Consider the following 26,488-nt stretch of genomic DNA (forward strand, 5'->3'; position numbering starts at 1 on the left):
CTTTTGCAACATCCTCTGGCAAAGAGCTCCACAGGTTGCCTGTGCATTGTGTGCAGAAAGATTGTCTTTTGTTTGTTTTAAACCTGCTGCCTATTATTTTTATTTGGTGACCCCTAGTTCTTGTGTTATGAGGAGTAAATTACACTTCTCTGTTTACTTTCTCCTTACCCATCATGATTTTATAGACCTCTGTGATATACCCTCTCTGTCATCTCTTTTCCAAGCCCCAGTCTTGGCACATTGGAGACGGCAGCCATTCCAAAGTCCAGGAGCTGAGTTGGTGGGGAGATCGATTTCATAGCATCCTCTGAGGGAAAAAATGAAATGCTTTTCAGTGCTATTTCCAGGGTGAAGGGTCAGGCTCAGCACTGCAGCCTGGAAACACATAGGAGTGAGATGGCTTTAGCGGTTTGTTTGCAGCTAGAAAGAGCCAGATTCTCCCCTCAGCTCCACTGGGGTAAGCCAGGAGTTGTTCTGGGTGAAGTCACGGGGGTAATACACCAAGGCAAGAGTTATCAGGCCTTAAAGCGCTCTCTCCGTTCATACACGATGCCCATCATCAGACACAGAGAACCTGGGGCAACTTCCCTCGCCGGAATGCAGGAATTGCCAGAGTGGATCCAACCAGTGATCATTGAGCCCTGTTGCCCATCTCCAACAGTACCCAGTACCAAATGCTTCAGAGGAAGACACTGCAGTAGACAGCGATAGGCTAACTGGCTCCTTCCCCCACCCCACCCCCAGGACAATTTCCTCCTGGAAGCTAGATACCAGGTTATATTAATACTCCTATTTGCGTAACGTATGGAGGCTCCTGTTACTGATATAAATATCCAATCCTGTTTTAATCTCTGCTAAGATCTTGGGTGGCAATGAGTTCCCCAGGTTCATTGTCCAAGAGAGTAATTCTTCTTAGCAGGGTTCAACTTGCCACCTTTTGCAACTGTTCAATCTGACATTGTTCATGTAGCAGGAGACAGGGAGAACAGAAGTGTCCAACCTCCCTTCCCTTGAGCAGTTCTGTCTTGCAGCAAGCACAAAGAACACATTTTCAGAAATAGTCTCAGCATTGAACTTGGGTGCTGCCTGGGGAGGAGACTGAGAAAGTCCTTCTGAAAGCATGGACGTAGCATCAGCTTTCATGCTCAAGCCTTTTCCTCCTCCGATTCCCCACTACCTTCTCTTCCTGTAGCTACCATATTTTCCAAAGCCTGAGAATCAGACTGGAAGTTGAACACCAACCTACCTTTGAGGACCTGGACCTGAGACACCAAGAGGAACACCCTGTGACTTGGGGTGCCTAGGGTAGCCCTACTGAGAATGCCACGGTCAGGGCAGGCGCCAAGAAGAAGTGCAGATTCTCCCAAAATTATGGGGTTGTGCTCAACTAGTCACAAACTGTGCTCCTGATCTCCCACACTCGTTATCAAGAAGCTGAAACAAGGAATCACACCTCCCTCTTCAGTGCATTGTGGCTCTCAAGCAGCACATGGTCCAATAAGGTGAGGAGATATTTAAAACCTCTGTTCATGATACAAAATCTTCTGAACCCCAAAGGGCCAGCCACATTACCAGGTCAATATTAATTTGGATCTTACTCAAAATACCATGCTGCTGGCCAATCCTTTAGTATCTAAAACTAAAGGTGTATTAGAAAAGAATGAGAAGAGAGGAGTTAGATGGTAAAGCAATCAGATACGTAAGTAAGACTTCAGAGTCCATGTGTCAGGTTCTCAGCAGTATTGGTGAGTTTGCTGGCTTGGAGAGTCCCTCTGAAACAAATCCAAAGCTTGGATGAGCCATTCAGTCCTTTGCTCAGCTTCCAGAGAAGTTACTCCAGGGGTAAGAAGCAGGATTGAAGACCAAATGGAGAAGCAGCAGCTGCCTTTTTATATCCTTTGCCATGTGGTTTGTACTTCCTTTGTCCCAAACACAAACTTTCAGAACATGGGCCTGGGAAAGCAGAGTCCCCTGTCCACGGGCATGTCCCTACATGTCCTGCTGACTCAGGTGTATCCCTGCCTTCTCTCAATGGGTACAGCTGATCGCCTGTGCTAGGCCATCACGCCGGCTAGAAAGTGCTGATGCCAATCTGTCTGGGGGTGTCACGCAGATACACAGCACAGGTCTGAGATACAGATATGCCACACACATTTATAGTGCGCCATACAAAGATGATACAAACAAGATTATCATACTTGGCAAATCATAACTTTTCCACTGCGACCTTACCTGGCATATTTTGTAATATTGGTATCAACAGTATTGTAAATGGTCAGCCCTATTCCACACTGCGTCACCCACCCCTCTTGCATTCAGCTGCCACTACGTCCACAAAGATGGCTTGGGGCTTTGAGCCCCACTGCAACTGAGGTTCATCCTTTAACAGGTAATTGGGTATTTGGGCATATTGAAAATAGCTCCCCAGCCACGCCTAGCCAACTGTAGAGAAATCAGAGTCAAAGAATAAAATGGAGGAAGCGCTGGTCCCCTCCTGCTCTCCCCTGCAGAGCAACCGCCTATGAAAGCAACTGAAAATAGTTATCCCAAGCTCCAGCATCAAAAGAGACACAATGCAAGGACTTCTCTGTGCACCTTAGCAATGCTTTGAGCAGCTTGGCCTTTTCCGGGTTGTAATGACAGTAATAGCACCAAAAAAAATCTTGGTGGGCGTAGGGTTGCCAACTGTCTAATCACACAAACCCAAACACCCTTGCCCTGCCCTGCCCCTTCCCTGAGGCCTTACCCATGCTCACTCCAGCCCCCCACCCCCTCTCACTCACTCTCCCTCATCCTCACTCACTTTCATTGAGCTGGGGCCAGGGGCTGGGGTACAGGATGGGATGCAGGTTCTGGGAGGGAGTTTGGGTGCAGGAGTGGGTTCAGGGCTGTGGTAGAGGATCAGGGTACAGGAGGGGGTGCCGGCCCTGGGAGGGAGTTTGGGTGCAGGAGTGGGTTCAGGGCTGTGGTAGGGGGTTGGGGTACAGGAGGCGGAGTGGGCTCTGGGAGAGAGTTTGGGTGCAGAAGGGGGCTGGGAGTTGAGTTGTGTGAGGGGGTTCAGGGTGCAGGCTCTGGCTCGACAGTGCTTACCTTGGGTGGCTCCTGGAAGCAGCAGCACATCTGGAAGTGGCTTCTAGGCTCACAGGCATCCAGATGGCTCTGCACATTGCCCCTGCCTGCAAGCACTGCCCCCACAGCTCCCACTGGCTTCCCCATTCCCAGCAAATGGGAGCTGTGGAGTCAGCGCTCGGGGAGGGGGCAGCACATGGAGATCCCCTGCCCACGCCTCTGCCTAGGAGCTGCTGCTGGACATGTTGCCACTTCCAGGAGTGGTGCGGAGCCATGTCAGGGAGCCTGCCTTAGCCCCGCTGCACCATCTGACTTTTAGCAGCCTAAAAATCTCCTGGATTGGCTACAGTAGCCTCCGGGAGACTGAGCCAGCAGAGAACATTCTTCTCCTCTGCTGCAGGGCTGTGGCCTGGGGAAGTTCTCATGTGCCCACAGCCTGGCACCCTAATGAACTGCTATTGGGACTGAGCCCTGATACTCAGACCACCATTTTACAGCATTGCTTGTGCACTGACAGAACAGTACCTAGAGAAGATGACAGTAATAGGCACATACTTAGCCCCACCCTTCTGCAGCTCCCAAAGCACTCTACAAAGTGGGGTACAAGAAGAAGAAAGATGGCACGGAGGTTAGCTGGGACTTCTCTGCAACATTAGACAAGTCTTGCTCTCTGCCTCAGTTCCCAGCTATAGAATAGGAATAGTACTACCTCTCTCGGGCTTGGCTATTTAGGCCATGGGCGGCTCCAGGCCCTAGCATGCCAAGCACGTGCTTGGGGCGGCATGCCACGGGGGGCGCTCTGCCGGTTGCCAGGAGGGCAGCAAGCAGGCTGTCTCCGGTGGACCTCAGTGGACCAGCGGACCCTGTACAGGCACACCTGCAGGAGGTCCACTGGAGCCACAGGACCAGCGACCGGCAGAGCGCCCCCCGCAACATGCCGCCGTGCTTGGGGTGGCAAAATGTCTAGAGCCACCCCTGATTTAGGCAATATGTGCTTTCGGGGCAGGGACTCTCACGCTGTTTGCTTGGGCGGGGGGCTTTAGGCACTCCCACCACATAATTGAGTTGTCTGGTCCATATTACTGGTGCAGCTGAAGGGAAGCTGACCAACATGTCTTTCTGATGCAGGAGGGAAGCCATTAGTTATAGCATATACCCATAAAACCACTTGGTGTAGAGGAAAAGGCAGAGGGGAGAGAACTTATAGCAACCATCAGCACTTCCACTGAAGTGAGCTATTCTAGTGGAGCGAGGAAGGCATCCTTTCCTACCACGTCTCTCCAAGCTGAAAACCAACGCAGAATATTTCCATCCCTCTTCCACACCTTCAAACAAAGGGAGCTAATGCTCAGGGAATTAAACATAAAATTTATTGCATAATATCGAACTATGTACACGTACACACAGAAAATAAACATTTGCTATAGCTGTATATTTGTCTTTAATGCTGTGTTATAAAGAGGCTGACAGGCTACCAGTGTAGCAATCTGCACATTTAAAAAAAAAACCCATGCTTACAACCTTTTGTTAGAGAGGTGCCAAGCTCAATACTACATACCAAACATGGGATGTAAATAGTGTATATTCTATAAATATGTCCATTTTCTCCAACAGATTTACACTGCTTCTTGGTTCACCATTTTAACTGATCATGGAGGGGAAAAAAGAAGGCTCACTAATCTTTTGAGAAATGGATAGTTAATTCATCCTCTTACCTACCCAGAAGTGTTAATGTACATGTCAAATGTGCTCAATAAAAGCTTCATAACAAAGATTGCCTTTAAGTCCCAGCATTTAATAGTAACACAAAGTGGCAAGTAGACAGTAGAAATGTTGCAATGAAAAACTAACCCCTCCGCAGACTCCCAACATATACAGACCTGTGGATTTGATTTGATTCTGATTTCTTGGAGCTGCCCATCTCACATTTGATCAGGAATCATTTGCCTTAGAGGAGAGAAACTAGGACCAGATTAAGTCTACTGTAGACTTGTATATTGCACTTCTATATTGGTAGAGGTTCAATTGGGACACCAATTCTAAATTTGTTCTTCCTCAGAACTAAAAAGGAGTGACCTAGCCCCCAAGAGAGCCCTCTCAAAAGGCTAAGCAGGGAGATACAAGCAAAAATTGAGACCAAAAGCAAAAACAGAGAATCCACAGTCCTTGTGCAAACAAAATGAGTGTGTACCATAAGAAGTGGGGGTTGGAGACAAGCATCACAATAGTGTCCCCACCCCAGTACCCAACTGTCCTGCAGAAAGGAGGGTAGTGGGCATGAGATGTAGCAATTCTATGCAAGCAAGAACCAGCTTGCATTTGGAGGGGAGGGGAGGAGAGGAGAGGAGTGAAGCAGGGAGAGGTGGATACTTTAAAAAGGAATCACCATTTCACCCACTGCCAGAAACGCAAAGAGCGGCAAAGATCTAAATAATTAAGATGACTGAAAGAAAAAATAGGGGATGAGGGAAGAAATTTGCAAGCAACTGCCAGTGACAAAAACAACTAACCAAAACAAGGATGAACTGATTTTGTTTGATGGGTTCGAGACTTCAGTGCACACATTCTCCCTGCTAAAATCCCAGAAGAGTTGACAGTGTCATGCTGGCGCTGTGTGTCCCTTCATTCTAATATTTTTAAAAAACATTCTGAGACATTACTGTACAAAAAATAAAACCGGCTCCATTTGTTGTGTCTGTTTCTGTCTCTTGCTGATCAGGCCAAACTAAAACCCTCGTAGTGGTCGATAGCTTGCGTAAGCCGCATGCTCAGGGTCTCCTTGCTGCTGTACTTGGGCAGGTCGAGGAGGTTATAGCAGGTGTGAGCTACAGGCAGGTACTGCTCCCCACTCAATGTGGACTGGATGATGATACGTAAACTTGACATGCCATAGATAGGGATGCGGTCGCTGCCGGTCAGGAACACTGAGAAAGCAGAAACAACACACATACGTTTGAGAAGGCAGCCGCACACTAATGAAGGCACCAACACTAGAGAACAAATACTGTCGTCAACTAGGAACCCACTTGAAATTGTTGCACACTGACCTCGGTGTGACTCCCACCACATTTGGCCTGAGTGTCTGTGTCCTTGGATGACCTCCCTGGCTTGAGTCTTACTCTATATGATATCTCCAAGACCCCAATTGCCTGCAAATTCATCCTCAATGACCTCAGCAGACCCCTATTGCCTAGAAATGTTTCCACATTGACCTGTGAGCCCCACTACATGCAGCCTGAGTGTTTGTGTCCTTGGATGATTTCCTTAGCTTAATCCTCACACTGACTGAACTCTTCATGAATCCAATTGATTGTAAATGCATCCTCAGTGACCCCAAATGCCTAGAAAGAAACCACATTGACCTGTCTGTGAATCCCACAACATTGAGCTTGAGGTTCCGTTTACTCAGATGACCTGCATAGTCTCATCATCACCTTGATTGAACTCTGCATAACCCCAACTGCTGGTAAATGTATCCTCAGTGACCCTAGGTGATCACAACTGCCTTTAAAGGTTCCACATTGACTTCTCTGTGACCCACACTACATAGAGCTGCAGGGTCCGTGTCCTCAGATGACCTGCATGGTCTCATCTTCACCCTGAATGAACTATGAATCACCCCAACTGCTTGAAAATTAATCCTCAGTGATGCCAGGCGATCCCATCTGCCTTGAAAGTAACCACATTGACCTGTCTGTGACCCCCCCACTACACTGAGCTTGAGAGTCCGTGTCCTCAGATGACCTGCATAGTCTCATCCTCACCCTGATTGAACTCTGTAATACCCCAATTGCTTCCACAGGATCCTCAGTCACCCTAGGTGACAACAACTGCCTTGAAAGTAACCACACTGACCTGTCTGTGACCCCCCCCCAACTACATTGAGCTTCAGAGTCCGTGTCCTCAGATGACCTGCATGGTCCCATCCTCACTCTGATTGAATGCTACATGACCCCAATTACTTATAAATTCAGTCTGTGACCCAAAATGCCTTTCAAGTTTCCACATTGACCTGTCTGTGACCCCCACTACACTGAGCTGCAGAGTCCATGTCCTCATATGACCTGCAGTGTCTCATCCTCACTTGATTGAACTCTGCATAACCCCAATTTTTTGTAAATCCATCCTCAGTGACCCCAAGTGTCTTGAAACTTTCCACATTGACCTCTCTGTCACCCCTCACTACATTGAGCTTGAGAGACCATGTCCTCAGATGACCTGCAGTATCTCATCCTCACTTGATTGAACTCTGCTTGACCCCAATTGCTTGTTTATGCATCCTCCGTGACCCCCAACTGCCTTGAAAATTTCTATATTGACCTTGCTGTCACCCCCATTACATTGAGCTGGAGGGTCCATGTCCTCAGATGACCTGCATGGTTTCATCTTCACCCTGACTGAACTCTGAATGACCCCAATTAATCCTCAGTGACCCCAGGTGACTCCAACTGCCTTGAAAGTAACATTGACCTGCCTGTGAACCCCCACTACATTGAGCTTGAGAGTAAATGACCTCAGATGACCTGCATATTCTCATCCTCACCCTGATTGAACTCTGAATGACCCCAATTGCTTGTAAATGCATCCTCAGTGACCTCAAATACATTCAATTGACTTGAAAGTTTCCACACTGACCTTTCTGTGACCCCCACGACATTGAGCTGGAGGGTCCGTGTCCTCAGAGGACCTGCATGGTTTCATCTTCACCGTGACTGAACTCTGAATGACCCCAATTAATCCTCAGTGATCCCAGGTGACTCCAACTGCCTTGAAAGTCACCACACTGACCTGCCTATGAACCCCCACTACATTGAGCTTGAGAGTCCATGACCTCAGATGATCTGCAGGGTCTCATCCTCACCCTGATTGAACTCTGAATGACCCAAATTGCTTGTAAATGCATCCTCAGTGACCTCAAATACATTCAATTGACTTGAAAATTTCCACACTGACCTTTCTGTGACCCCCACGACATTGAGCTGGAGGGTCTGTGTCCTCAGAGGACCTGCATGGTTTCATCTTCACCCTGACTGAACTCTGAATGACCCCAATTAATCCTCAGTGACCCCCAGGTGACTCCAACTGCCTTGAAAGTCACCACACTGACCTGCCTATGACCCCCCACTACATTGAGCTTGAGAGTCCATGACCTCAGATGACCTGCAGGCTCTCATCCTCACCCTGATTGAACTCTGCATAACCCCAATTGCTTTTACATGCATCTTCAGTTTACCCCCAGGTGACCCCAATTGCCTTGAAATTTTCCATATTGACCTCTCTGTGACCCCCCCCGCCACTACTTTGAGCTTCAGAGTCCTTGTCCCCAGATGACCTGTAGGGTCTCATCCTCACCTGACTGAACTCTGCATGACCCCTATTGCTTGTAAATGCATCCTCAGTGACCTCAAGTGCCTTTAAAATTTCCACATTGAGCTGTCTGTGACCCCCCATTAGACTGAGCTGCAGGGTTCATGTCCTCAGATGACCTGCATGGTCTCCTCCTCACTTGATTGAACTCTGCATGACCTCAATTGCTTGTAAATGCATCCTCAGTGACCCCAAGTGACCCCAATTGGCTTGAAACTTTCCACATTGACCTCTCTGTCACCCTGACTACATTGAGCTTGAAAGTCCGTGTCCTTATATGACCTGCATGCTCTCATCCTCACTCTGATTAAACTCTGCATGACCTCAATTGCTTGTTAATGCATCCTCAGTGACCCTAAGTAACCCCAACTGCCTTGAAAGTTTCAACATTGACCAGTCTGTGACCCCCCCACTACATTGAGCTTGAGAGTCCTTGTCCTCAGATGACCTGCAGGATCTCATCCTCAGCATGACTGAACTCTGCATGACCCCAATTGCTTGCAATGTAATCCTCAGTGACCCCAGGTGACCCCCAACTGCCTTGAAAGTTTGAATATTGATATGTCTGTGACCCCCACTACATTGAGCTGCAGGGTCCGTGTCCTCAGGTGATCTGCATGGTCTCATCCTAACCCTGATTGAACTCTGAGTGACCTCAATTGCTTGAAAATGCATCCTCAGTGACCCCAGGTGACTCCAACTGCCTTGAAATTAACATTGACCTGTCTGTGACCACCCCCCACTACATTGAGCTTGAGAGTTCATGTCCTCAGATGACCTGCATAGTCTCAGCCTCACCCTGACTGAACTTTGCATGACTTCAATGGCTTGAAAATTAATCCTCAGTGACCCCAGGTGACCTCAACTGCCTTGAAAGTTTCCATATTGACCTGTCTGTGACCCCCCGCCCCACTAGATTGAGCTGCATGGTCCGTGTTCTCAGATGACCTGCATGGTCTCATCCTGACTCTGACTGAACTCAATGACCCCAATTGCTTGAAAATTAATCCTCCGTGAGCCCAGGTAACCCCCAACTGCCTTGAAAGTATTCCACATTGACTTGTCTGTGTCCGCCACTATATTGAGCTTGAGGGTCTGTGTCCTGAGATGACCTGCATGAGCTGAGCCTCACCTTCAATGAACTCTGAGTGACCCCAAGTGTTTGTAAATTCATCCTGAATGACCCCAGCTGACCCCAATTGCCTTTACAGTTTCATACATTGACCTCTGTGACCCCAGACTATATTGAGCCATAGGGTCTGTGTCCTCACTGGCTTCATCCTCATCCTGATTGAACTCTTCATGACCCTAATTGTTTGTAAATTCCTCCTTAGTGACCCCAACTGCCTTGGAAGTATTCCAAATTGACCTCTCTGTGCCCCCCCCAACTATATTCATCCCTAGAGTTTGTGTCCATGGATGACCTCATTGGTTTCATCCTCATCGTGACTGAACTCTTTATGACCACAATTGCTTGTAAATTCATCCTCAGCGACCCCAACTGCCTTGAAATTTTTCCACATTGATCTGTCTGTGATCCTCACTACACTGAGCGGCAGGGTCCATGTCCTCAGATGACCTGCATGGTCTGCTCCTCACCCTGTTTGAACACTGCATGACCTCAATTGGGGATGAATTTATATACAGTTGGGATCATGAAGGTGTGAATGACTGTACGTCTGAAGGCAGTGAAATCACATGGGGCAAGGGAGTAATGCTAGATAAAGTGGGGGTTACATAATCATCAATGCAGAATAACTTGGAGGAAACAGGGGTCACTCAGGGCATGCTGAGCAAGAATGGAGTCACACAGAGGAACAGAGAGAGGATGGAGGGAATGGGGGTCATGGTGGGTCAATGAGGAAACATTTGGAGGCATTCTGGGTCATGGACTGTATGACGCTGTATGAAAGAAAGGAGACTATGTTCACAGTAATATATTATCACTGATGCTCAATTGTGATAAATCTTGTATGTTGTGTTCAGTTATAACCTACAAAGTAGGATTATCCTGTTTAGCTGGACGTATCATCATTGCATATGAAGTTATGAAACTGTGCTATGTGCTTATGTCTCAAACCTGCTGTTTCTGGGCAAGAGAGATTTATAGCTAGGCTAGCTAGCCTACTTGATGGCCTATTACAGTCAAATCAGCTCTTCCAGAGACCCCTTCTAAGGCCTCTTCAGGAGCATGCAGCCAACGAATGCCTCATGATTCATCAAAGACATGTGACGCAGGCCTCCATGTTTGTGTCAATAACTTTTCCATGCACCTGGACTAAGAGGTATACATTGCAGACTGTGACATCATTCTTTGTCTTCATTCCTGTTCCACATCTATGGGCTACAATTTCTAACAAAGGGAAGCTTTGAATAAAGGACTGAGGACCCCAACTCTTTCTGGGTGATCTACAGAGACATACTGCAAACGAGCATGTTTAACAGCACTGCTATTACCCTAACAAACTCAGAAACCAGCTGTAACATATATGATTGATTTTAATTTTTTAATAACTCATTTTTTTAAAATTAACTTTTAGCTTTTCATTACCAGAGGATTGGCTACAAATGTGGTCTTTGGGTAAGGCATGAGCTATATATTGACCTGGGGTGTGTGGCTGGTTCTTTGGAACTATAAGAAGTGAACATGTGCTGGTTTTGGTTTTAATAACCTTCCATCACAAAAATCCAGTTGTCTGGGTGGTGACAGGGGCTGGATTGCCTCCAGAAGACTGTTTTGGCTCCTTTTTATCTAGTCTAAGTGATACAGGCTCTCACCTTTGTTATTGACTTGGTGACCCCTAACAATGGAATAAACCATGTTTGTGTGTGTGAGAGAGAGAGAGAGAGAGACACACACACCTGTTTCCTAGTCTGTCCTGAATTTGGCATTCTTAGCTGGGACCCAAACTAGGCTGCTCTTGAAGCGGGAGTGTCACAGAGAGAAAAGCTCTAGGTAGTAGGGGTCATGGCAGGCATCAATGAGGAAAATTTTGGAGGCAGCTGGGATTATGGAGGGGGCCACTGAGGGTGAGTCTGGGAGGCTGTGGGTCAGATCATAAGGCAGACGGTACAGGGGGTCATGCTGGTGTCAAGGAGGAAAAATCTGGAGTTGGCTCAAATGTTCATAAAGGATAAATTTACAGGTAGTTTGGGTCACGAGGGGGTCAGTGACCCCTGCATAAACTCCACTACCTTTAGTCTTTCTCTCTTGACCCCATGTGACCTCATTGCTGTCATACCCACCCTCATTGACCCCTTCATGACCATAACTACTGGTAAATTTGTCCTCCATGACCCATCACTTCCCCATTTTCCTATTGACCCTAGTATGACCCCAGTACCTCTGAGCTTCCTCTATGACCCTCTGTGACCCCCATCTACCTCCAGCCTTCCTTGCTCTGACCCCACAGTCTCCAGACTCACCCTCAGTGACCCCTCCATGAGCCCAGCTGCTTCCAACTATTTCCTCACTGACCCCTGCATGACCTCTGCCACCTACAGCCTTACTCTCTATGACCCCTCCTCCAGCTTCAGAGAGCTACTGACTCTGGGTGACACTGGACACGCTGTTTAGGCCACGCTTCTTGAATTCTAGTCACGTGTCTCAGCGAGAAACTACAGACACCAAGCTGCTACCCTAATTGCCTACTGCATACAGGCCGCATCCTGAGAGGCCCATGTCCCCCTGGGTAAGGCACCACTACCCTGTCCTGTTTTTAACGTTTATCTTTTCAGTAGGTATTTCTCATTTTCCAGCAGTAGAAAGAGCCATGGTTGGGGCATGTCTAGACATGCTGTGTATGTGCTGTCACAGAGAGCATGCACAGCCCAGAGCAGTGGTTCTCAAACCTTTTTGGATCAGGAGTATACATGGGTGTGTTAAGAGCATCTCTGAGTAGCAGGTGTGGCAATAGAGACAGACTCTAGCCCAAGAACCAGATTCATCTGACTGCAGCTGGCATGCCTTGCTGGACCACCCAGCAGGGAGCGAGATTTTACTTACTTGCTAGGACCATATATTTGGATCCTGTTGGAGTTTTTAATAACTTGTTAAAACCAACTGGCCTCTCTCAAACATGACTGGATTGCTCGGGGGTGGGGGGAGGAAGGCAGTTCATAATACCTGGTGCCCCCTGTGAGGATTTTACCAGTTCTGTAAAACTACAACACTTGGGAGCAGGGATTGCAACCCTGCACTACAGGTGGGGAATGCTATGTTAGTCTCTTGAGGACAGAGAGTGGTGGGCTAGAGCCTCTACAAAAAGAAAGTGGTAGAGGAAGAGGTATGCAGTTACATCTCCTGCTACAGGGGACCTTACTGGTCCAGAGACCCCTTCATGGTAGACTCTGAACAAGCCCCTTTGGTTTCACTCCAAGAAAAATGGGGAAAGTTGATGAATACTAAGCCTAAGGGGATTATCAGGAAAAAGGCCCTGATTCAAGGATGCTGGAAGGCTGGCTCTGAAACCCATGAAAGGCTGAGACCTTGTCTACACTACTGCTTACTTTGGTACAACATACATCACTTAGGGGGTGGCGAATAATCCACCCTTTGGAGCAACGTAAGTTAAGCCAACCTAAGTGATGGTGTGGACAGCACTATGTCAGCAGGAGAGCTTCTCTCACCGACATAGCTATCACCTCTCACAGAGCTGGAGTTATTATGCTGACAGGAAAGCTCCTTCCTGTTGGCACAGAGCACCTTTGCTAGACGGCAGCAGTGCAGCGGTGCCGATGTACCACTCCAGTGTAGACTAGCCCTCAGTCAGGTCCATGCAGCCTTGAAGGACTTCCAAGTGTAATTGGCGGGACAACTTGACCCAGAAATTTAGAATTTATAGAAACTTTTTATAAATGTAGGACTGGAAGGGACCTTGAGAGGTCTTCTATCTCCAATCACGGAGATTCCACAACCTCCCTAGGCAATTTATTCCAGTGCTTAACCACCCTGACAGTTAGGAAGTTTTTCTTAATGTCCAATCTAAACTTCCCTTGCTGCAATTTAAGCCCATGCTTTTATCCTATCCTCAAAAGATTAGCAAGAACGATTCCTCTCCCTCCTCCTTGTAACAACCTTTTATATACCTGAAAACCGTTATTATGTCACCTCTCAGTCTTCTCTTCCCCAGATTAAACAACCCAGTTCTTTCAATCTTCCCTCATAGGTCATGTTTTCTAGACCTTTAATCATTTTTGTTGCTTGCCTCTGGACTTCCTCCAATTTGTCCACATCTGTCTTGAAATGTGGCATCCAGAACTGGACACAATACTTCAGTTGAGGCTGTATCAGCTTCAGAGTAGAGCGGAAGAATTACTTCTTGTGTCTTGCTACTACACTCCTGCTATACATACACTCCCCGCAACTTACTTTGACAAAAAAATAATTGATCACCTCAGTCAGATGGTAATAGATGGTCTTTTTGTGCATGGCAAACCTTTTCTGCCAGTTCAGTTGAATCTACCATACCAACTGAAACCTGGTATGATGGAGGTTGGAGTACTATTGGGAAGCATGTACTATGGTGAATGCTGGGTTTAATTTTACATTTGTTAAAGATATAAATGGTATTATTATTCTAAGTTAAATGTAAGTCCATAGAAATGTGTTGAATCACTTCTTTTAAAGGGCTTGCCCATTAGCAATCACAAAGTTATACTACTTTGCTCCTAAAATTACTCCTTTGCCAACTCCTAAATCATTAAAACAATTGCATGTTGAATCTGCAGGACCTATCCAAATGAAGGTTTGACCAACCCACCAGAATGCTTCAAATGCCCAGTTAAGGTAGTGATGCTGATGCACACAGTTGCTCTAACAGTTGTAACTCAAAGCATAACCACATCTTGAATGCTGGGACTGTTATTTACTTTGGCATTTCAAATCAATATGGAAATGGCATTAACCAAACGGGAAAAGAAAAAGCAGTATGAGGATACTCGCTAAAATGTGAGTATGGCACTAGCTTGGTAAAATCCGACAGTGGAGCCAAGAGAGATGGATTGCTATGGCACTGGAGACCCAATACAGGCTGCACCCGGAGATGCTCTTGAGTACCTAGGGTAAGGCACCTTCACCTCTTTCTTGTTTTTAATGTTTATCTTTTAGTATGTATTCTCCGTTTTCTAGCAGCTGAGGGAGCCATGGTTGAGGTAGGTCTGGAGATGCTGTGTATGTGCTGGCACAGGTATAACTTAGAGCAATGGCTCTCAACCTTTCCAGACCACTGTCCCCCTTTCAAGAGTCTGATTGTCTTGTGGACCCCCAAGTTTCACCACACTTAATAACTACTTGCTTACAAAATCAGACATAAAATACAAAGGTGTCGCAGCACTGAAAAATTGCTGACTTTCCTCATTTTTTACCTCATAATAATACAATAAATCAGTTTTGTATATCAATATTGTACTTATATTCAATGTATAGTATATAGAGCAGTATAAACAGTTGTGGGTATGAAATGTTAGTTGTACTGACTTTGCTAGTGCTTTTTCTGTAGCCTGTTGTTAAACTTGGCAAATATCTAGATTAGTTGATGTACTCCTGGGAAGACCTGTGCGTACCCCTGGTTGAGAACCACTGGCCTAGAGTATACATGGGTGTGTTAAAAGCGTCTCTGGGTGGTGTGTGGGGCAGTAGGGAAAGACTCTAGCCCGAGAAACAGATTCATCTGATTGCAGCTGGCATGCCTTGCCAGACCACCCAGCAGGGAGTGAGATTTTACTTACCTGCTGTAGTTGTACCTAGGATCATATATTAGATTCCTGTTGTGGTTTGTTCAATAACTTGTTAAAACCAGCTGGCTCAAATGTGGCTCAATTGCTCGGGGGAGGAAGGGCAGTTTGTAACACTACATATGAGTGTACCCAGGTACCTAGGCACCCAAGTTTGTAACTGTTGGCCTTTTCCTTTCTGTCCCCACTGCCAGTCCCCCTGTTTCACAAAGACTTACCCACACCCTTTCAGACCTGGCGGGGGAGCGCTGAGGGCTGCAGTTATTATTGTAACCAAGGCAAACATTGCCTCTGTCCTTTGGTAACAAAAAGGAGAAAGGAGCAGGAAACAAGGGAGGGAAATGCCCTCTGCAACCAGCAAGATCCCCCACAGGGACTGTGCATACATGTGTCACTTGCCCACTTCCATCTGGCTCCCCGGGGAAGCTGTCCCCTCTTCCAAGCTGAAACAATGACATCTCACAAGGGTTTGATCATTTGAAACTCACTCTCTGCCACCTGCGTTTTAGTTATTGCAAGAGGAGGCAGATTTACCCTTAAACCTTTAATATTCTTATCCTACGGGCCCTGTTTTCTGCTGATGGTGTCCCCAGCCTGATGCCCAGCTGGCCCTGCAGTCAATCGCGTGACGTCAGCAAGGAATCTGGCCTTGTGATGTTGGATTTGTTAAAAGGAATCAGTTAAAATAAATTGACAGCAAATATTTCCAGGCTTGTCCCCTCCCCATGCCCCAGACCAGCTGAGAAGTGGACTGGTGGCTGCCTGCCAAGCAGAACTACCACAAAGAGACTGGACTGGAACATGGAAAAAACGCCACAAATATGCAGCTTGGCCTCTGTCATATGAAAATAAACAAGGGCAGTTATAGATAGCTGTTGTACTGACCTTAAACAACAGACTCCCAGACTCTAGCTCAAACCCAGATCTTTCATATGCAGCACCCCCTGATCATCCACTAAGCAAGCTACCATTGCAGGCAAAGAAACACTTGCTCATTTGAAAGTTAGTCTCGCAAAAATGCTGGCAGCTGGACTGCCCCTCTGTGTGGAACCTCAGCACAGCTCTGGACACAGATATGTGCAGCTTTCAGAGCAGACCAGAATGCTGGTTCCCGTGGGATCTCTCGCTGGCATGAACTCACTTTGAAGGGTGGCAGTACAGCTTTGTGGAGAATAGGGGCACGGGAGGGAGGAGGAAGGAAGTGTGCTGGCAAAGGAGGCAGCAAGCACTGGCAAGAATGCAGACCCCGGGGTGGTGCCCACGTGGTGTGTAAAGCATGAGCTGACAGTGCTCTATGGGGACCAGGGCCCAAGCGCTGCTGAATTCAGCAGTTTTACTTTGCAGACTTCTGCATCTTCACTTCTACACAAGACCAAAAAAGGGGAGAGGAAGAGTTTTGCCCTCTGTAACAAACCCCTCTGTCTACGGACAAACCAAATCGTCTGAAAGCCACACTTTGCGCAGTTCCAACAACTAGTTAAAGGATTAACTGAGGAGTCCAGCAGCAGCTGGTGGGACATGGAATGCCACGCGCTATAGGGTGGGCTTTTCACAAGCATGCAGGAGCGGGCCAAATCTGGCCCCACAGAAGTCAGCGGGAGCTTTACCATAGACTTCAATAGCAGCAAAGTTTGGCCAATGTTGAGTGCTTTGGAAAATCCCACTCTACTACCACGTTTGCACAAGCACTACAGAGGCCTACCCCGGAAGCCAAGGATCAACAAGAAAGGAAAGCTGAGACCATCAGAGAGGTCCCCTGTAGAGAAGTCGAGGGGAGGAAGGGGATGCTGTTACTACTGCTTGTTTCTATTTCAGCTCCCTTCTAGCCCTCCCATTGCACCTGCAAAGCCCTTTGCTAAAAACAAACTCCATTTTCACAGTGCTTGGAGGGCAGAGAGAGCCTTTTCACAGCTCACAATCCTAGTGTTTCATTTTCTATCTGGCCACAGAGCCAGCGACTCAGCATGCAACATTCCAAAGCTCCCCCCTGCCTGCAACAAGGCTTTTGCTCCAGCCTCAGGGGAGGGAACATCTCCTCTTCTCTACACAGCCCAGTGCACTCAGAGAGCTTGCAGGAAGGGAGCAGGAGAACAGGTAAGTGACTCAGGAAAGGAGTTCACAAGAAAGTCCTGGATGTTAGTTAAAAGGAAGGGTGGCCACTGAAACCAAGCATCAGGCTTGGAAACTCAGAGGAGCTTGGCTACACAATCTTTTTGTACCAGTTTAACTACACGTTTTAGAAGCATTAAAACAGTGCAACCCCTGTGTCACGGACCCAGTTATACTGGTATGAAAAGGGCTTACATCAGTACAATTGCTTCCACACTGGGCTTGCACCAATGTGTCTAAACTGATATAGATACAGAACAAGAAGTGTGAGGAGAACAGCCCCTACTAGTACCCTTGGGAGAGGTTTGGTTAGGATGGTAGCCAGGAGATGAGGACAGGCCAGAGGAAGAGGCTTACTCACGTACACCACTGGTGCAGTGGGTAGAAGAGGAGCTGTGGCACATCTGGAGGCACGGCATGCAGGGCCGCCCAGAGATTCAGGGGGCCTGGGGTCTTCAAGACCTGGCACTTCGGCAGCAGGTCCCGGAGTGGAAGGACTCCCTGCTGGGTCTTTGGGCACTTCGGCGGCGGGTCCCGGGGCAGAAGGACCCCCCCCCCCCCGCCGCGGGTCTTCGGGGCACTTTGGTGGTGGGTCCCAGAGCGGAAGGACCCCCCGCAACTGAATTCCTGCCAAAGACCCAGAGTGGAAGAAAGCTCCGGGGGCGAGCCCCCGCAAGAGTTTCTGGGACCCCCAGAGCGAGTGAAGGACCCCATTCCAGGGGCGCCAAAAAAACTCTCGTGGGGCCCCTGCAGGGCCCGGGGCAAAATTTCCCCACTTGGCCCCCACTCGGGACAGCCCTGGGTGGCATGCTGGGAAGGCAGGTTATTCAGCCAGAAGAATCCATGACAAAGACGGGGGGTGGGGGGAAGATGGTGAAAGAAACAACAGGCAGCCTCCACATGAGGAAATCAGGGCCTTCTATAGCCACAGAAGAGGGGAAGCTTCCAAGCTACATCTTATCAAATATTTACCAATTGCTCTGCCATGCTGATTTACAAAATCATCTACACATTGATCCACCAAATGAGACATGCCGCAGTGTTTCCCCTTAAAGATGACACTTGTCTAAAAAACAAAAATATCCTTCTCCTGGCCATACTACCAACAGCTTAGAAACCAAAAACATGGGAGATGCTGATTAGAATGGTACCAACTATTATTATTATTATACTTGAAGGAAACTAAAGTTTGTCTCTTTTCTGTGCTCTCCATTGCCCCTGAGGGGTCAGCAGCAGCAGGGAGCAAAGCTGGGACTTCTGGATCTAAAACCAAGAGCCTCTACTACCTGAGCTAAAAAAGACACAGGTCTGTTAGTTTAGACTGTAGCAGAATCAAATCTCTCTGTGGCCCAGACACTAGAGGGAGACAGAGTTGTGCTGTCTAAGCACGGATTATGCTATGGAGTGTAGTTTTCAATGACTCCTTAAAGAGATAGTTGTGGCGAGTCTTGCACCTTAAGGAGCAGATTCTGGACGGTAACTTGTCACACAATGTCAAGAGGAGCGATGGTGGATAGGACCCGGCAGCTGAGCCAGGCTGGTCAATCTCATGGTAGGGTACCTGTGGTTTCACTCAGCTGAGTGTCTGCTAGTTCCGTGTGAACAGAAATGAGCCACACCAGGAACAATACTCTGCCACAGAATAGCACAAAATGAGCCCAGAGTGTCTTAGAGTCTGTGACCTGGCTCCCCAGGCAGAACCAGGTTTTCTGGTTTTTAGTTTCAGCGAGGTCTTGGGAAGGTGTTCCCTGAAAGTCAAGGTGTGACACAGATTGACAGACGTTGAGTCCTGGTCCAGCCTATATCCATTCAGGAAGATACTGAACTGTTTATTGGCCTTGGTGTGGCCTATGTGGAAGCAGCTGGAAACTGTTTTTGGTACAAGCCTTAAGTCTTCATCTTTTACAACAACAGGCCATCATCTGAAGGCACTCAGAACTTCTCCTAGGTCACTGAAATTCTGGTCCTGTAGTGCCAAACAGCTATCATCTGCATCAATAAAATGCTTGCCAGCGGCACTGGGAACAGGGCCGGCTTCAGGCCTTTGGCTGCCCCAAGCGGCAGGGGGAAAAAAAAAAGAAGCCGCAATCGCGATTGGCGGCACTTCGGCAGCAGCTCCACTGCGCTGCTTCACTCTTTGGCAGCAATTCGGCAGCAGGTCCTTCCCTCCGAGAAGGACTGAGGGACCCGGCACCAAATTGCCACCGAAGAGCCGGACGTGCCGCCCCTCTTCATTGGCTACCCCAGGCACCTGCTTGCTGCGCTGGTGCCTGGAGCCAGCCCTGATTGGGAAGGTCACTTGGGAAGAGGTTGAAAAGTGTTACTGCTAGAACTGAGTCCTGAGGTAGACCATTATTTTGGGACCCCCAGGATCTGGTCTTTTGTCCAAGTAGACCTTGGAACAGGTAGTCTCTCTGCAACAGTTCCACAGCTGTGACAACCCACTTTGGTAGGACCAATGACAGCCTGTACAGTAGATCTGTATACCAAACTGTGCCAGTATTTGATGACAATTATGCAGTTTGATCTGAAACCTGCTTAAATCTACACTTTGGATACCGTCAGTGGTGGAGACAGTTCTTTGAAGGATAAGCCTTTCAAGCAATTTGCACACACAGCTTAGCAAAGAGATGGGCTGGTAACATATTGCAGTCATTAGTGAGGTTTTGACAAGGCTATTCCTTTTGCTCTACCCCAAATCTTCAGTATTTTATTCTCCTGGATGGCTCTAGACAGAAAGATGGCTAGCCATTTTGTGCTAGCTATTACCAGGTTCTTCAGGAATTTGTGGGAGAGGTTACCAAGCCCACAGACATTACCTGTTTTCAATTTAAATTTAAGCTGTGGTGAAAGGCTGAAGGTCGTCTTTGTTTTTTGGTATGCACTGTTTGTATTGTCATTATTTCTTCTTCACCCCTCCATCAAACGTTTTGTCCTTATCCGCATTTGTAACATTTATCAGGTGGGTAGCAATACTCTTTGCAGAGACCGAGTAACAGTGCTGTGCTGAAGGCTTCTCAGCAGCACCACACTTTTCTGATGGGGGCCCAGGATTCGCAGCTGGATCGCAATATGTTTCGTTCCTCAGTAGTCTGCTCCCATCTTGCTCTTCCAGAAGCATTCAAGTTGTCCAAGAGATGTGTGGCAATGCCTGGGCACCACACTCTCCATACTGCTTGAGAAGGAGTTCTACACACTCCTCAGGTAGGAGGGGATGTATGTCTCATAGCAACCTTTTGGAATTGACTCCATGGCAGCTTCATATATGGCTTTTATGAACCACATGTAAGTGTCTTCAGTGGAGATGTTGTGTGGGATACAAGTGACGTAGCAGCCAGTGAACGGAGTAAAGCTGGGCCAGTTTGCATTCTAATAATTCCAGTGAGGGCTTTTATTGGTGCTCCCAATAGATATGATTACTCCAACTTTGATAAGGACCAAACGATGCTGACTGTGTGGAAAGTTTTTCAATACACTGCTCACAGCTTGAAATGAATGATTGCCTGTACTGATGGTCCAGGTGAAGCCAGGGAAGTAGTCTTGTTTCCATTTGGTAGAATGAAAAGTACCCTGTTGTTCTGGATCATGGATGAGGTGAAGGTCATGGAGTGAGACTCAGTCAAAAAAGTCAACTCCATTTTGATCAGACTATCCATATCCCAGTGGCTAGTAAAGTCTCCAACATAGATGGTAGGGTGTGGGACCATAAGAGCCTGGAGTAGGCTGGGTGACTTGTACACATTTGCCACTCTGAAATGACCAACTCTCTCAGTATCACAGACGTCTGAAATAGATGGTAGTGGTTCTGTGCCAGCAAGATTGGCTCTAACATAGGCAGCACAGCATATTTACTATGCCGAAAGTCACTCAAAAGGTCATAACCTTTGATGTTAAGGCAGCTGGCAGAAAGAGAGATGATATGTCTCCTGGAGGCAGATTACAACTGTGGAACGTTTAGCTGAAGGATTTTCAGGGATGGGCCAACATCCAAAGTCCCTTGACCATGCTTAAGATCACTGAGTTCACTTGGAAGTCCATGCTGACCAGGACTGAATGCTTTGGAAAGCTATTTGCAGCTTTGGCTTCCCCTGCCAAAGCAGGGTACTTATGCGGTATACAGTGGGAACATAGTGGCATTATACTTCCCACTACAGAGAAATTTCTACTTTTTCTATTTTCCATGCCTTCCTTGGGAATGTGTCAAGGGAGGTGTGAGCTGTGTGCCTTTTTTCTTTTTAAGAGCTCCAGCTGTCAGCCCTGGGGCTTGCCGTGCACACCCAGGAGGTGTGTGGGGGGGGGGGGGCAGGCGGGATAAAGGGGATAGCACAGTCAGAGCCCCACTGCCTGGGCTTGGGCTCTCCTTTTTCCCCATCCCCCTCAATCCCTCACTGGGAGCCCAGGCTTGGGCTCTCCTTTCCCCTCCTCTGCCCAATCCCTCACCAGGAGGTGGCAGCGTGGCTCCAGCAGGCAGCTCCGGGGTGGCAGCAGCACAGAAGTAAGGGTGGCAATAGCGTGCAAAATTGGCTGTGAAAAGTGATATTGACAAATACCACTTTTCAAATTGCCACCCTCACTTCTGTGCTGCTGCTGGCACGGTGCTACCTTTAGAGCAGGGTGGCGATGTATGTACGGGGGAAGGGGGAAGGCGGGAGCGTAAGCTACTTAAGACACAAGGAAGAAGGCGCATAGCCAAATAAGTCTGAGAACTCCTGGACTACAGGGATTTTTAGTGCCAAGCTTAACATGGGAGAGAAAAGGAACAGGAGGAGAAAGGCAAAAGCTATTCTGGCTAGTAGTTCTTATTTAAGACACCAACCTTTCCGCTTTGATTGTACAGCAAGAGTCAGTGCAGATACTCAAGATATCACCAATATAGCTGAGGTTCGAATGTGGCCCTAAAATTTCAAGATGTGGCTAATGCCACTGCAAGATACTTACATAGAAATTTCTTCTTCTTTTCCATGGGAAATTCATGAAAGGTTTCCCAGAACATTCTCACTGTTGGGTGTGTAGCGGAGTAGTCCCCCTTGTAGATGGCACACTGTTAAAAGAGGCACAAACTTTTTTCTTATGAGAGAAAGTGATGGTCCACAACTAACCTCCGCTTCTTTAGAATCCTAAGAAGGAGGTATTTAATTAATAAAATCCACAGTTTAGAAATCCAAAAATAACTGCTGATATACTTATAATACCATGCGTGGTAATTTACTGTCTACAGCAGCGGTTTTCAAACTTTTTTTCTGGTGACTCAGTTGAAGAAAATTGCTGATGCCCGCAACCCAACAGAGCTGGGGATGAGGGGTTTGGGAGGGACTCAGGGCTGGGGCAGAGGGTTGGGGTGCAGGAGGGGATCAGGGCTCTGGGTTGAGGGTGCAGGCTCTGGGGTAGGGCCAGGGGTGCAGGAGGGGCTTCCAGGTTTGGGGGGGTCAGGGCTGGGTCAGGGGATTGGGGTGTGGGAGTGGGTCAGGGCTCTGGGCTGGGGGTGCAGGCTCTGTGGTGGGACTGGGGATGAGGGAGTTGGGGTGCAGCAAGGGGCTCTGCATTGGGGGGGGGCTCAGGGCAGGGGATTGGGACATGGGGTTGTGGCATGGGCTTACCTCAGGCAGCTTCCAGTCAGTGGCACAGCAGAGGGGCTAAGGCAGGCTCCCTGCCTGTTCTGGCACTGTGAACTGTGCTGTGCCCCGGAAGCAGCCAGCAGCACATCCAGCTCCTAGGCAGAGGTGCGCAAGTGGCAACGTGTGGCTTTCACCCACAAGGACCGCTCCCCCCAGCTCCCATTGGCCGGTTCCCTGGAACCGGCCAATGGGAATGCAGAGCCAGTGCTCAGTGTGGGGGCAGTGCGTGGAGCCCCGTGGCCCCCTCGCCTAGGAGCCGTACCTGCTGCTGGCCACTTCCAGGGCACAGCGTGGTGTTGTATCAGATAGAGACAAGCCTGCCTTAGCCGAGCAGTACCGCCAATGGGACTTTTAACGGCTGGTCAGTGATGTTGACCAGAGCTGTCGCAACCCAGTGCCTTACATTCCGCGACCCAGTACTGGGTCGTGACCCGCAGTTTGAAAACCACTGTTCTACAGCACATGTCCAGTACTACTTATAAGGTGTGGAAAGGGGAAAGAAACTAGCTTACATGTTTGTATTTAGAGGGTACAATTCACTCTCATGCAGAGGGGCAGCATAAGCCCTGTGTACTACGCAAGTTCCACTTCAGCTCTTGGCCTTCTCCTGCCCTCTCTGCCACAAGGTGAATTTCCCCCTGAGAGAGGGACCAGCTATGCTGTGTTCATATCCTCCACTGAATCCAGACTTCATCCCTAAACAAAGATAGTGCAAATCCTTCTCCTCCTGCCTGCCTTTGTTAGTGGCAGGAAAACTTACTGGCGATAATGACTTTCAAGGGACTCAGGAGAAGGTGCTCCAGTGAGGAGAGAAGAGGAAGTTCCCATAAGAGGTTGAGGCTCTGTTCTATCCCAACCCTTAGCAGTGGGCATCCAGTATCCAGATCACAGACATACTTAATTCTACCCACGTGATAAACTATCTGCTAGGTACTAATGTGGCCCCTATTACCATCATATCTGAGCACCTCACAATCTTCAATGGGTTTCTCCTCCCAACATCGACTTTTAGGTCAGGCAGTGCTATTGCCCTCGGTTTACAGATGTGGAACTAAGACAGTGAGAGACAAGCCCAAGGTCGCACACAAAGTCTGTGTCAGATTGAGGAACCAGTCTCCTGAGTCCCAGCCTAGCGCCCTAACCACTGGACCATCCTTACTGGTTTCTGTGCCCATCAAGACAAACAGAAGAGATGCCCCACGGCAGCTTACCTCTTCCAGTTCCTCCCAGTTGTAGTTGCTGTTCCCTACTATCATGGCCCTCAGCTCTGAGGGCTGGAAGAGTTCCAGGACCTTCCCACCACAAACCTTCAGGAAGCCAGTGGAGAAAGCGATATACCACTCATGGACTGAGAGATTGAAGATGTAATTCAAGTAGGCCTCAACAAATTCCTGCCTGGTGTATTGAGAGAAGGGGAGGGGAAAAAGAAAAGATTGTTATTCACATTGTTGGGTTTTATTAAAACTGTCAGGAAGTGACGGTTCACGCAGTGGGCTGGAAGCTATAGGGACACACACACTCAGCCAGGTTTAAAAAGGGGACTCCTGTGTATTATGAACAAAATGGACACGCTGTTCAGGAGGCTGGAGTGAAATGCTTCCAGTCCACCCCATGTCTCAAGGCCTACCCGGTAACGGCACACATGAGTGTAAAGAGTCAAAGAGCAAGTGGCACCGGGGGCCTGTTTGACCCAATGGAAGTAGAGAGCTCTTCAGATAGCACATGCTGCGCATTATGAATACAGACCCACTCAAGGGCAGAGCATCCAGATGCCCAGAGCATCGAGGGCTAGGAGTCAGCTGAGCCTTTGCGAGCTGCTGAGGTGTGGAGTCCTTTTCCTGGCTGTGCACATTACAGCTGATGTTCCACTAAAGCAGAAGTCAGCATTAGGCCTCCATAGGACACACCAGCCCCTCAGCACAGCTCTCCCAGCCCTATGTTTAAGACGTGCATGAAATAACTTACAGCTCCTTTCAGCCATCCATTAAAGTGACTAGGGAACAGGGGTGGGAGGGGGGAAATCACTCAGCACAGCATTTCCTGCTTTCTCTACACTGACCTGCTGCTTCCTGATGCCCTGAGTTGATGCTATCCTCAGGACTGGGAGTCAAACCAAAGGGACAGAGACCATGGCCAAGATTTTCAAAAAGAAGAGCCTAAGAAGTCTATATTTAGGCACTTGTTGGACAGAGCTCACTGGAAACTGCTGGGTGCTCAGCACTTCAGAAGAGCCTAAACTTGAGGGCCTGTTTTAGAAAGTCTTGGTCTAAACCTACAATAACTTCCCTCTCTTTCCCATTAACACAGGTGCTGTGTGTGCTGAGGGCTGTGAAGGAAAAAGATACAAGGACATTCTAGAGTCAGATACCTCCCAGTAACAGCTAACCTGAGTAACAGACAGAAAGCAGCAAAAGGCAAAGGACCTGATTCTTAGTTACACTAAGATCTCATTATACCACTCTGGCAGTGTAAAGGAGCTCGGAAAACACTGGAAATTACTCCTTGATGATATCTTTGGCACAAGGGCTTCCGTGTTCAATGCAGAACTGGTGTCAGAGCAGAATGCCAGCCCTGCTTCCACCCCTAATGTATGGGGTATGCTGAGGGCAGGCTGGAGGAAGAAGTAGGTGAGTCGAGGGCAGGAGGGTGTTGTGGCAAGAGCCCCATGCTACAGCTATTTCTGACTTTTTAAGAATTCACAGGGGGCCCTGAGAAGCAGAATTGAAATTTAAGTCAGCCCTGACATTGCTCTAATTTACACAGAGGGCCAGGCAGGATGAAAGAAGTGACTCAGTTGAAGTGTTTATTCCTACAAATGCATGTGAGACTTTCTTCATTTAAAAGACGCAAATATGGTTAAGTGAATTCATGCAATATTGGAGACTGCCAGTAGAGGGTGCCATGGTTTCTACATAAGGATTAAGTTAAGAGAAGGCTCATCTAGGAAAGATTAGAACTGGGGTCGGCAACCTTCAGCACATGGCCCGTCAAGGTAATCCACTGGCGGGCCGTGAGACATTTTGTTTATGTTGACCGTCCGCAGGCACAGACCCCCACAGCTCCCAGTGGCTGCAGTTCGCCATTCCCGGCCAATGGGACCTGTGGGAAGCAGCAGCCAGTACATCCCTATGGCCCGCACCACTTCCCACAGCTCCCATTGGTCAGGAACAGTGAACCGCGGCCACTGGGAGGTGTGTGGGGACCTGCTTGGAGACGGTCAACGTAAATAAAATGTCTCGCTGATGGGCCGCGTGCCAAAGGTTGCCAATCCCTTGATTAGAATAAAATATTAGAGTATTTCTACACACAGTTTTTGCTCCAGCTTACTAAATTGGTAAACAACCCAATGCAGTCATCCTCTTCTTGCAGATGGCAGTTGAAAAGCAATTGGCTGGGAGTATAGTTGAATCTTGAGATTCAAAAGCCACTCTAATGCTTTCATGGATAGCTGGGTGGGTCCCCCACTGCACATGTGAAAGGGATAGTTGTCCGTGGTGGAACATAATTTGTTGATTCTTTGATTTTCCATTCGTGGAGGAGATAGTCACACCTTCCATGCATTGTCCGAATGCAGCTGAGTGCAGCCCACTGCC

The 26,488-nt window shown here is 48.1% G+C and overlaps 1 protein-coding gene across 4 annotated transcripts in view; it reads right to left on the reverse strand.

Annotated features, from left to right (window-relative positions):
* Window positions 1-243: 243 nt before the first annotated feature.
* HERC3 (HECT and RLD domain containing E3 ubiquitin protein ligase 3) overlaps window positions 244-26,488 on the reverse strand; it is a 109,657-nt gene continuing 83,412 nt past the window's right edge. For 3 of the 4 annotated variants that reach the window (XM_030564843.1, XM_030564842.1, XM_030564844.1), the window contains exons 23-25: window positions 24,107-24,290; window positions 22,219-22,321; window positions 4,418-5,993 (exon numbers count right to left, since the gene is read on the reverse strand). In XM_030564843.1, coding sequence (XP_030420703.1) covers window positions 5,785-5,993; window positions 22,219-22,321; window positions 24,107-24,290 — 496 coding nt within the window. In that variant the 3' untranslated portion in view covers window positions 4,418-5,784. Of the gene's footprint in view, window positions 308-4,417; window positions 5,994-22,218; window positions 22,322-24,106; window positions 24,291-26,488 lie in introns of those variants that run through there. The other variant, XM_030564845.1, reaches the window with a different exon arrangement.

Source organism: Gopherus evgoodei, chromosome 5 (assembly GCF_007399415.2).
Source record: "Gopherus evgoodei ecotype Sinaloan lineage chromosome 5, rGopEvg1_v1.p, whole genome shotgun sequence".
In the NCBI taxonomy this organism is placed as follows: domain Eukaryota; kingdom Metazoa; phylum Chordata; order Testudines; family Testudinidae; genus Gopherus; species Gopherus evgoodei.